General features: G+C 42.8%; 1 protein-coding gene across 4 annotated transcripts in view; it reads left to right on the forward strand.

The window, feature by feature from the left end:
• Window positions 1-3,703, forward strand: part of CSNK2A1 (casein kinase 2 alpha 1) — a 49,788-nt gene extending 46,085 nt beyond the window's left edge. For 3 of the 4 annotated variants that reach the window (XM_019645784.1, XM_019645785.1, XM_019645787.1), the window contains one exon: window positions 764-3,701. In XM_019645784.1, the coding sequence (XP_019501329.1) occupies window positions 764-879 (116 nt within the window). In that variant the 3' untranslated portion in view covers window positions 880-3,701. Of the gene's footprint in view, window positions 1-763 lie in introns of all 4 variants that reach the window. The other variant, XM_019645786.1, reaches the window with a different exon arrangement.
• Window positions 3,704-12,601: the final 8,898 nt, after the last annotated feature.

Genomic DNA, 12,601 nt, shown 5'->3' on the forward strand with positions numbered 1-12,601 from the left:
AACGGGGCAAGGGAGATTTTATTCACTGTATACTCTTGAACCTTTTGTATTTTGAACCACTTGAATATATTGCCTACTGGAAATATGTATATAACATTTTGAAAATTGAATAACTGGCTGATTGAGGGCAATTAACAGGTAATCCTGGTCATTAGATAGGTGGAAGAAGCCAAATGGAAGTAAATTCCAAAACACGACTCTAGCTTAGAGATGGGAAGTGCTGCTTTCTCCACTGAAAACGACTCTTAGTGGCTTTGAAATTTTAGTTGGCAGTGTGGTGTGAGCACATAAGTTTTGACTCCAGCCACCTGCTTTGCTGTTCAGTATGGTAGTGACTAGCCACAGGTGGCTATTTAAATTAATTAAAATCTAATAAAATTTAAAAATCAGTTCCTTAGTTTCACTAGCCAATGGCCGCCATGTTAGCACAGATTACAGGGCACAGTGCTGGACAGTACTGCCCTACACAGGCTTGGGTTGGAATCCAGGCATAGTTGCCACTTTCTAGCTGTGTACCTGGGACAAACTGCTCACACTCTACAAGCATAATTTCTTTTTACCTGTCTCCTAAATTTATTAGAACTTGTCATTTTAATTTGTGAGTACTTATTTTGAAATTAGTTTAATTTATAAAATCTGGCTAAGGAGATGCCTTCAATAAAAAGAATTACTGTGTCACTTTTGAGGTAGGTACTATGAAAAGCTGGTGACTAAGATTTCCGTGGTTGGTGTCTCTGGCTTACTGTCAGCTGTTTTCTTTCAGGGATTTCTTCAGTGCCAACCCCTTCACCCCTTGGACCTCTGGCAGGCTCACCGGTGATTGCTGCTGCCAACCCCCTCGGGATGCCTGTTCCGGCTGCCGCTGGCGCTCAGCAGTAATGGCCCCTTCTGTCTCCTGATGCCTGAGCGGAGGTGGGGGAGTCTGCTCTCGCCTTGATGCAGCTTGCGCCTGGCGGGAGGGGTGAAATAATTAAGAAGCACCGTGTCTGAACCGTTGCTTGTGGATTTATAGTAGTTCAGTCATAAAAAAAAAAATTATAATAGGCTGATTTTCTTTTTCTTCTTTTTTTCTTTTCTTTCTTTTTTTTTTTTTAACTCAAACTTTTCATAACTCAGGGGATTCCCTGAAAAATTACCTGCAGGTGGAATATTTCACGGACAATTTTTTTTCTCCCCTTCCAAATTCAATTTCTCATCACTAAATAGCAAAGATAAACCAGCCTCGATCCCAGCTGCTGCGTTTGGGTGGAATCTCTTTCCACGCCCACCATCGCTCCCTCACCATCCCACACTATGGGGATTTGTATCTCATGCTGTTCTCCAGAGATTACAAAAATGTAGCTTCTCAAGGGAGGTGGGAAGGAAGGAGGAAGGGAGGACCCAATTTATAAGAGCAGTGTCATGCTAGCCACTCACATCACTTTACTCCAAAAGTGCTTCAGTGGGGTTGTCCTGGTGAATCTAGTGGAAATATGTCTTGGTTACATGGAGATGACGAAAATCTACCCAAAGTGCAGACAGGTCCTGAAAACTTCTGTTCAGTACAAATCATGTCTTACTGACCTAACCCTAAATCCAGCTCACTTAGAAGTTTAGTTTCTGTTTAGTTTAAAGTTTTAATAACCTTCCCTCCCAGGCTCCTTACCTTGGTTCTCTCCTCTTTCATCTCCCAACATGGCCCACAGTTGGTAGGAGGGGGAAGAAGGCAAAACCTTTTTCAGTTTTCTTTGACTTGGCCATTTTGAATTTAGCTAGTTACTGGGTGTAACTTATTGCTTTTTACAAAAGAAGAAAACATTGTATAGGTTTTATGCTAGCAACTCTTTAAGAGCTAATGGGAGATGTGGCCACAGATTTTTCATTTTAAGCTTTTACCTTCTTTCCCTCCTACCTTCCCCTTCCCTCACATGTCATCCAGTCAGTGAGAAGGACCTGCCCCTCGGTCTTGTAAAGGTGTCTGAGAGGTAGGAGCAGAGCCACTGTCTCCAGTGAAACTGAAATGGTAGACCTGTAATTGTGGGAAAACTCAACTCTCTTGTTACAGCCCTGCCACCCCTTGCTGTGTGTATATATATAATACTTTGTCCTTCATATGTGAAAGATCCAGTGTTGGAATTCTTTGGTGTAAATAAACGTTTGGTTTTATTTATCAAGGTTAGATTTAAGTTCCCTGTGTAAAGGTCTCGCTGGGTGGGTGTCTCACGTTCACATCTGAGGGGCCTGCAGCCCTGTGCCATGGAGGCTTCCTAAGGCCCCCATTTTTATACACCCCTCGTTCGACCCATGGTACTGGGCAGGGCAGAGAGGCCTTAAAAAAGCACCACAAGCCAAAGCGTCTCTGGGGATTAAGGATCCTTTGCCATAAAACTCATTTTGTCTCAGCAGTGCAGGGATTGGGGATGGAAAAAGTCGCCAGTTTTTGTGTGTTTGTGTATGTGTAAAGTGGATTTTCCACTGTAATCCAACCACCTAAGTTTATCAGGTGCTTCACTGAGGAAGCCTAGTTTTTTAAGCACAATAGCAACACCATCAGCTCTGTATTTTCTCCTGTTACTTCATTACAGTAGCTGCTTGTGGGGACTAGGAAAAATTCTTCCAACATAATTTAAGGCCTAAAGTCTTAGATCCCCATTCTCCTACCTTTATAGATGCATAAGCCTTTCTCACCTGGGCGTCATAGATTAACGTAATTATTTGAGGAGTTGAATTTAATGAATTTAACGAACTTTGTAACCAATCTTGGCTCTAGTAACTTTATCAAGGTGATGGCTTTAGTGACTATAATGGTGAACTTTAGCGGAAGATAAAGCCTCCTTTTATGCTTCTCAACCATAGGGAAAATGTTCTGACTGTGTGGCAGGGTGATGTTCTTCCTTGTGGCCACTCACAGTGGATATTTATTGTTCTTGACCCTTTTATGCCCTAGAATGCTGTGGCGGGTTACCATGTTGACTTTGTGCAGAAGCTAAAAGCACCGGATGTGCCAGAGATGCAATTTGTGATTACGTTTTCACTGGATTGTGATTTGAACAGGACACTTATGACTAATAAATTCTTTCTTTTGAGGTGGGGAGGAGGGTTGTAAATCAAGACTTCACAGCCTACCCTTGTAGCTCAGAGAATCTAGGTGTAGCAGAGGCTGATGTGGGGAGCTGCAGACAGCTGGACCTCCTAACAAGCATCAGCCCTTGCAAGAAACTGAAGGTGAATGCAGAGGACTCTGAAAAGCCACCCAAGAGCCTTTAAAAGAAATAGAAGTTTTTTAAATGCTACTTAAGGAGTCACTGCAGAAGCATGGAAAAAAAAGACCCAACTGGGTGGGTGGGGGGCAAGGGTTTACAGAGTAACAACTTCTGTGTTGTTGTAAATTACCTCATCTGTATACCTGTATTGGGACACTATTTCTCAGCACTACCTGTGTCTGCGTTGATCAGATGGCAGGACACGGAATGCCAATATAAGACAGTTGTGTTGGCAATTACTCTGAAAGGTTTTTTAAGTATTTTTTTAACTTTGTTTGAATTGGCCCTCCCCCTTTTTTTTTTAAGTTTGAAGTCAGAAGTTCTCCCTCCCCTCCTTGATTTATTGGTTGTAATTGTATTGTAATTGATAATAACTAAAACAACTGTGCTGGGAAGAAGTTGTGCCATGAAGGTCTTTAAATTTTTTTTTTTTTTAAATAAAAACATTTAAACAAATGAAATGTCCCTGCAGCCTGAGCAGTATGCTTCTCCAACCGACACCGTGTGATGGATGGCTTAGTTCTCACCTGCTTTGAATTTAATACCAGGTGGACAGAGATGTGAAGTGGGGTGGCTAAGACTGGTCGAGGAGCACTGACGTCTGGGAGTTGTTGACATCGAGATCCAGTGAAGAGAGCATATGTTACTAAACAGGACTGGTTTCATTCCTGCCCTTGTCACATACTTGGCTACTTGGCAAGTTACTTAACCTCTGAATCGGTTTCATCATCTATGAAAAGGGGCCACTGCTTCCTTGGTATTGAATGAGAGTAAATGTCAAGTGTGTGGCACCTGTTATGCCCTTGATAAAAGGAATTCCCTGGGCCTCTGGTATGGAGGGTTAGTCCTTGATCCTGACTTGGCTGGTAATTCATTGTACGATCTCTCCCCTCTATGTTCAGTCAGGGGGAGACTAGGTGCATTGTCTTCTGAGTTCCTTTTCAGCTCCGACATTGATTTTAGAAAGTTTGAGTGGTGCTGAAATGAAAAGATCCGTGGAGACAGCTCGTTCTCACAGGAAAGACCAGTGTTCGGAGAATGGCAGTAAGCCCTTTGGAAAGGCAGCCTTGGAAACACCCCCAGCCCTGGAGGCAGCTTGGCAAAGGCAGTGCCGAGAATGAAGGTGTGCTAGTGAGCTTGTGGGAACATATTTGGCAGCTTCAGTAGAAACGATCAAGAAGGCTGGTCGAAGGTGAAGCAGTCTGCTTGCTTACCAGCGCCAAATGAGTAAACGCTACCAAAGCACATACCTGGAATTTCCAGTTATCCTTTCTCATTTAATTACAGTTTTTAAAAAATTAAAATCCGGAAATTATGTTATTCCAAATGTCTAATTTCCTTTAAATTTTCACTATGTACTGTCTTAAGGCATCTACATGTTATTAGCATTGGGCGTTAAGAAGTGTGATTTAGATAAAAGAAACCATTGTGTAATATCTTGTATCTGAAATGCGTGTCTAAACTTACATGAACTTGAATTTCTAACATTTATTCCCACTTTATACATGAGAGGGATAGAAGATTAAATTGTTAGAGTGGGCCTGTTAGAGACAGGGATATATTTTGTAAAATTAGATCTTCAGAGTATGGCTAATTACTGTAGCCCTAAAGTAGAGAAAATTGGACATTGGTTGACGTACTCGGGAATTTTACTTTTTCTCAGTCTTTAAATTTCATCTTGTTTCACCTGTTGTCAAGTGTGCTTTATAATTAAAACTGACAGTTTGAGCATCTCTTGAAAAATCTGGTTTTGTCACCACTGCCTACAGATTCCCACCAGCAGATTCTCTCCCAGGATTAGAATTGGGTTTGAGTAGTTGTTTAATTGTTAGTCTTTGCCTGCCTCCCTGCTGGTAATTCCTCCTCCCTTGTACCTCAGCTTTAGGGACTGTGGCGGATCATCTGTGACATGCATGCTGGAGAGGTTGTCTTCCCCAGGGCCTTGTCCTGCTTGAGAGAAAAGCCAAAAGACTTGGAAGTAAAGTGCTTCCCAGTTCCCTCCTCAAAATGGGTCTAAAAGCCCTAATCTTCACTGATGCTCCTCCCTATCTAAAGTCACCTCTCCTTGCGCCCCCCACTGCCATCACTAACTACCCTCTTGCCCTTTTTTCTTAACACCTGAACTTTTGTTGTGTTATGTATTGATGTGTTGCCTCTCTCCCCACCTGTGTGTAAACTAGCTTATATATCTACTAATCTGTGCATCCTTATAAAAACCTGTTTTTTTAAGTGGGCCAGTATCCCTCGGGTTGAAGATTGAATGGAGTAGCACAAGGACAGTGCTTAGCATCACACCAGACTCATATAATAGATGCTCAATAAATGGTCATTTTATCCTTCACTCCCACTTCCACCTTCCCCCTTCCCACCACACAATAAGTGAATGAAAGTATTGTTGCATAAAGAGCATCTCAAGATCAGAAGAACCTTGCCCTTAGGTTTGCAGCTGTAATTATAAGCCACAAGCCCCAGACTGAATTAACATAATAAGAAAATGTTTAATGAGCCTTTGGTGAAATTATAAGTGACTGACGACTAAGCAATGATCCTGACCGATTTAGTAGACCAAGATGCAAAAATATCTCTGCTTTCCACCACTTGTATTTAATATGAAGTTCAGACTATTCTCCAAGTAGAACAGACGTATAGAGGGTGTCACAAGAGCATCTGTTCCTGGAGTCAGACCTAATATAGACAAGTACTTTCTAGATTTTATAATCTTGCCATGATTCTGTGCTGAATTGAACCATTTCATAGAAGCAACCTGGTAGAACTACAATGTCCTGGTTCTAATCAGAGTACTGTCCGACTGTCAGTTACTTAACCTCTCTGGATCTTCACAAGTGACTTAAATTATTGTAAAACATTTTAGACGTGTACCAAGTTATAACGAAGTTGTAATACACCCGTGAACCTACTGCCCGAGTTAAATCTACCAATACAGATGAAGCCCCTTTGTCCTTTCCTCATCGTATCTTCTCTTCCTCCCTGCCTCAGAGGTCCTCACATTTCATCTGTAAAATTGGGGTGTAAATACCTGTTCTGAAGGATAGTTGTTCAGATTGGATGATAAATGTTTGGGAAGTACCCAGCAAAGTGTGTGACATATAGTAGTGTTGAACTAAATGTTTGTTTCCACTCTGAATTGTATAGTTGTGCAAATTATGTGCAGAAAAAGGTGTCACATCTACAAGAATGCTATAGATTTGTACATTCTTACAATTTTACAGTAGATGGCAGTCAAGTGTCTTGATCTAGAAGAAAAAGATCCATGCATTAAATATGATAGGTGTTCAACAGATGCAAGTCAAGTTTTTAATTTACATTGCCCTGTTCCCACCCCTCTTTCCCTCAAAGATCCTGTCGCTCTGTCTCTGAATTTTTAGTTTCTCTAAAAGCCAACAACTATTGCACTGTAGCAAATGACAGTCTGGATTTGCTTCCTTGTAGCCATAATCACCGGGGATTCTTAGTGGCCTCAGTGTAAGAAGCTCTCCCCCAGGTACCTCCAGATGGGAGTTTATAGGATGGCTAATCCGTTTCTTGGGGAAATTCCTGAGGGGATTGGGTATTTCTGAGTCAGCTCCATTCTTGCATCACCTGGTTTGGCAGCGTTTTCTTGGCTCCTCTAATGAGAAAGGAAAAAACAACAGCATTTGATAAGTGGTTTCCAGGTCCCACCCTGTGAATCAGAGTCAAACATTTGTAGACGTCATCTGAAAAGGCAGGACCTTGCTTCTGTGTGTTGAGCAGTTCTGAGAACTCCATGGTGAACTTGCTTTGAAGAAGCCCAGATACCCACAGCTCTCCACACTCGGGTGTATACCTCTCGTTCTGTTCCCACTCAGCTTCATCCTATCAGACCAGGCTTCTTTATGCACTCACCTTCCTGAATGGTCTTTTCAGAGTTCGTTTATAAGAGATGCCCTTCAACAAACATTTGTTGTCCACAAGCCTGGTCCTGTGCTAAACACACTGGAGATGGAGAGAGATGAGACACAAGCCCATGGGGAAATGTGTTCTATTCAAATAGAAAATCAGGAAACAAAACTGTGTGTATGAGGTAATTTCAACTGTAAAAAACAAGTTCCTCAGGAAAAAAGTAGATTGCCAGTCAACGTGGTAGACTGATCTAACTCATGTCGGTATGTACCTGCTGCTCCAATTATGTGAGGATGCTGACTAAAATAACAATTTACTTTTAAATAAATAGACAATTTCAAAGGGAAAGAAAATGGAAATTCCCAGGTGGCAGAAAGGAAGACAATTCATCCTGAAGGTAAGTGAATATTGAAGTCACAGTGGCCCCCAAGACACCAGGCGTGGATATAGATGGGCCTTCGGGGCTCGGGTTTGAATGACAGGGAGACAGCAGACAACCTCAGGACCTTGACTATAGTTGTCTCTGGGAGTTGGGGTTAAACTAGATGTCACAAAACTCAATAGGAAGAAAGGAGGTTTAAACTCTTGGGGAAGGGAAAATGGTCAGGGAAGCCTTTCCAGACGAGGGGCTGATAGAACTGGCTGGGAAGAGGCCCACCCTTAGCAAGTCCGAGCTGCCAGGGCCAGCACCTGGGGTCAGAACCCATGTTTCTGGCTCTGTTCTGCTTCTTGGACTGTCTTTGTATAGCTGTGCTGCCAGGAATCTTTATCCAGGTTTCTAGCCAGTCATTATAGTTAAACTTTCTCTGCTTTTGTTCTGTGGTCCTTGCAACAAAAATATTTGTCTTCACAAAAATCTCTAGGTCAACTGTAGTTCAGTTAACCTAAACTGGGTTCAGCCAAACAGCTGTACTCCAGGTTGAGGATTGGCTGGGCTAGACTGGGCTGGGAAACTGTGTTCATTGGACTCAGGTTTGCTCCCTGCGGCTCCTCTGGATCCCATGCTGAAGTTGCAACAGGTACCCAGGGCATGTCTCATGGTGGATTGCTGGAGCACAAGAGGCCAAATGAAGTCATACAAGCAAAGAAATATTTGAAGAAATAAAGGTTGGGAATTTTCCAAAACTGGAAACACAGCATGCCACAGACCCAAGAAGCTCGAAGAACACCAGAACAAATTTATGCACACCACTAGACATAATCAAATCATATTCAAAAGGCTAAAAGAAAAAGAAAATCGTACAGGTGGCCCAGAGAATAAAGTAACACATTACAGAGGAAGCTAAGAATTACCAGAAATCATGCAAGCTAGAAGACAATGGAGCTACTTGAGTGCTGAAAGTAAAAAGAAACCTGTCAATCCAGAATCCTGTACCTAATGAAAATATTTCAAAGTGAAGGAGAAAGTCTTTCTCAGAAAAACTGAGGAAATACATTGCCAAAAGACGTATAAGAAATGTTAAAGTGGGGGGCCCTGCCAAGTGGCTCAGTTGATTAAGAGTTTGCTCAAGAGTGTGAGCTCTGAGCAACAGGGTTGCCAGTGCGATTCCCATCCTGAGCTGAGCTGCCAACAAGTGGCAGGATGGCTCAGCTAAAAAAAAAAAAAAAGAAAAAGAAAGGAAGTTCTTTAGGCAGATGGAATACGGTACCAAACAGAAACTTGGATCTACATGGCAAAATTAAGAATACTGGAAATGGAATGAATGAAAAAACGAATTTTTAATTACCTTAAAAAACAAATCTCAAATAGGAGGTCAGCAAACTTTCTGTGAAGGAGCATATAAATATTTCAGGTTTTGTGGGTCATGATCTCTATTGCAACCACTCCACTCTATGGTTGTAAAATGAAAGCTGTCTTAGACAATAGGTAAACGAGCATGGCTGTGTTTCAATAAAACTTTATGGTGTGAAATTGGAATTTCATAATTTCACTGTGCCACTAATCTACTGATTTTTTCCCCCCCAGTCATTTAAAATTGTAAAAGCCATTCTTAGCTGATGGGCCACACAAAAGCAGGCAATTGGGCTGCTTTTGGCTTGCGAATGGGTCACTGTTTGCTAACCCCTGGTCTAAAGCAAAAATATTAGCAGCAAATTGTGTATTTATAGCATATGGATAAATGAATTGTATAACCATACAATGAAATGTGAGCAATAAACAGAAACTTGATACATGTAACAACATGGATTAATCTTAAAATTGTACTGACTGAAAGCTAGACCAAAAAGACTACATACTGTATGACTCCATCCATATAAAGTTCTAGAAAGTGCCAACTAACGACAAAATGTAGTCACATGGTTATCTGCAAGTGTGGGGTGAGGCAAGCAGTGGGAGAATGGGGAAGCGGGAGAAGGAATTTAAGAATAAAGTGTATGACAGTAGCATGAAGAACGGAAGGAAATGGGAAACCTTTTGTAAGGTCTTTATAAACACTATACATGAAGCAAGATATTGTTTGAAGGTAAACTGGTTAATTAAAGATGCGTGTTGTAAATTTGAGGTTATTAAAATAACCTCTCCCACCTCTTTCCCACTCAGCCCCAGTGTTTTGGACAGAGCCCCACCCCTGGCTCAATGGTGGAACAGACTCAGGCCCGACTCGTCAGCACATGGTGACCTCTTGACTGGTTCAGGCTTAGGCAGGTGACAGAGTCAGCCAGTGAGACATATAAAGACTTTTCTTGGCAATGCTGGGGGGCAAAGACGAGCCAGCTGTATTTCACAGGGTCAGATATAGAAAGTATCGTGAGACCTGGAGCTGTCAGGGTCATGTTATGACTCCAAGGCCTGTAGGAGAATTCAGTAAATGTGAAGAGGTGAGCTGCTGAGAGACAGAGCGAGGAAATGAAGACGGGCAAGAACTTTTCAGTTACGTGAGCCAGTAAATCTTTGGGGTGAGATTTCCAGTCATCTGCTGTGTAACAAAATGCCACAATTTGATTGTCTTGATTTCTGTGGTTCTGGTATCCCAAGTGTGGGTTAGCCAGGTCCTGTGCTCAGGGTGTCAGCAGGCTAAAATCAAGTTGTCAGCCAAGGCTGTGCTCTCAACTGGAGTTCCGTGCCCTCTTCCAAGCTTACCGTCAGCCAAGACCACTTCCTTTTGGTGTAGGACTGAGGTCTCCACTCCTAGAGGCTGCCCGCCACTCCCTGCCTTGTGGCCTTTTCCACAACATAGAAGTTTACTTCTTGGAGGCCAACAGGAGAATATCTCTGCTGCTGTGTATTTCTCCTTCAGGGAAGGCCTGCACCTTTTTTTTTTCTTCCCAGACAGAAGAGAGGAGTTTATTTTTCTGGAAAGGGTGGGGGTGGGAGGGTCAAGGCAGGGAAATGTCCTCTAGCTTCAGGTCCAGCATCTTGAGGTCGTCCAGGAAGCAGGTTAGAGGTCCTGCACCTTCTTTAAAGGACTCCTGATTAGGTCTACCCAGGCCAATCTCCCTTTTGACTGCTTCAAAGTCAACAGATTAGGGACCTTCATTGCATCTGCAGAATCCCTTGTCTTTGTCTTATCACCTAATCACAAGAGTGAAATCCCATCATATTCACAAGTGCTGCCTCCACTCAAGGGGCGGGTTTAGCAGGCATGTACACCGTGGAGTGGAGAGATGGAGGACCATCTTAGAATTCCCTACCACAGACCTAACATGCCCGTTTCCTACACAATCATACAGCTCTTGGTTTCTGGGATTTTCCATGTTCTCCCAGACTTACAGGTTGTCCTGTCTCACCTCTATTCACTTGGCTTTACTTGTCTCCTCCATTAGAAGCTTAACAATTCAACATTTGTCACTACGTCCTAGCTTACAGCCTGGCACGGGTTTTGTGCTTCATAAACCTCTGTTGTATGGATAACTGGAGGTGATTCTTATATTGGAAATGGGGATTAATGTAGATGACACCAAAGACCATATTCAATGCTGAACTTTAATTCCATCCTGCTGACTATCCAATCCAAACTCAAGTATGGTTTGAGAGGTCTTGCCTGACCCGCGCCCGCACACTTCTCTGCCCTCACTAGTGTCAAAGTCCACTTTCTCTCTCAGACTGTGCTGTAAGGACACTAAAGCACTTCCCGTTTCTAGATTGATTTACTTTTGTTTAGCTTCACAACAGTGCCTGTGCTATTTCCTCAGCCTAGAATGTTCTTTCCTACATCAGCTGACTCACCACTACCCCTCTCTCTATATAAGCTTAGAAATCACTACCCCAGGAAACTTTCCTTCATCATCCTCTCCTGCCTGTATGTGTGGTTGGGAACCCCTTTGGGCTTCTACAAACCTCTAAGCTGCTTCCCTCTCTCTCCTAGTACTCATCACCTCTTGTAAGTTTGAAGAGGCCATTTCCCCTACCAACCTGAGCTGTCCTGGAGAGTAGAGAATAAATAAAGCATTATGTTGGGTCTCAGCACAGGCGTGGTCTGTGTAAGGACCATGAATATTTGTTGAACAAACAAATGGATTCAGTAGTCATGTTTGTGATTGGGGATTTTACAAGATATTTATGCTTCCTGGTGTCCTGGGACCTATCCAGACCAGCCCAGCAAGCTCTAACTCACCTACAGGCTGCAAGCCCAAGCCACAGGGCAGTGAACATGACCATCACAATGCTCAAACCATAGGCTTATTTCTATTGACCCAGGAAAACTTCCTTAAAATTCTCATCTGCCACCTAGAGCTCCTTTCAAATACCGTGGGCATGAGGAATGATGAGGCAATGATTGGCCTCCCTGATCACGCTGACATTTAGAGCTCCATGAAGATGAACTGCAATTAGTCAATGTGCTGCCCAGAAGATGGGGTATCAGCCTGGGACAGGAACTGGTGATCTCCATTGGACACCTTGTTCATCTTGCTGAGCGCTTGGCAGTAGCTTGAGCCTCCCTTTTCCCTGAGAGCCAGCCACTTCTTGTTTTACAGAGGATGAGAGCTGGCCCAAGCCTCACAGTGACCACGCACTGTTTAGTCCTAGAGTTGTGATGGTGGGGAGGTAAGCAGGTCACTGTCCCATCACTAACACAGGCAAGAATCTAGCTGGCACACCAGCCAGCACAGTAACAGAAGGGCATAAATACCCCAAATTCCTTGAGCATATTACTCCTAAATTAGGATGGCCTTTCTTCAGGGCAATAAGCATCCTTTAACCTCAACTACAATTTAAAATAAAGACTAGAAATGTTTTAAACTCCCAGTGCTAATATTTTTGCAATAAGCGATCTATGAGGTGTGATCATAAAATATGGTGAATGTTTTAAAATAAAATAGTAAAATAGGCATTGCCATTAATCCCCCTCAAAATACTTTCCCTCACGTCAAACACACTTTTCCCATCGTTCTTGCCACTTTCTGAAGCAGTTCTGCAAGTCCTCTTTTCTGAGTGTCTTTCGTTGTGCTGTCATGTCTGCCTCCATGTCCTGAATTGATTCAAAACGTTTACCTTTCATGGTCATCTTGACTTTGGGGAAGAGCCAGAAGTCACA

The sequence above is a fragment of the Hipposideros armiger genome, unplaced genomic scaffold (genome assembly GCF_001890085.2).
Source record: "Hipposideros armiger isolate ML-2016 unplaced genomic scaffold, ASM189008v1 scaffold_94, whole genome shotgun sequence".
NCBI lineage: Eukaryota > Metazoa > Chordata > Mammalia > Chiroptera > Hipposideridae > Hipposideros > Hipposideros armiger.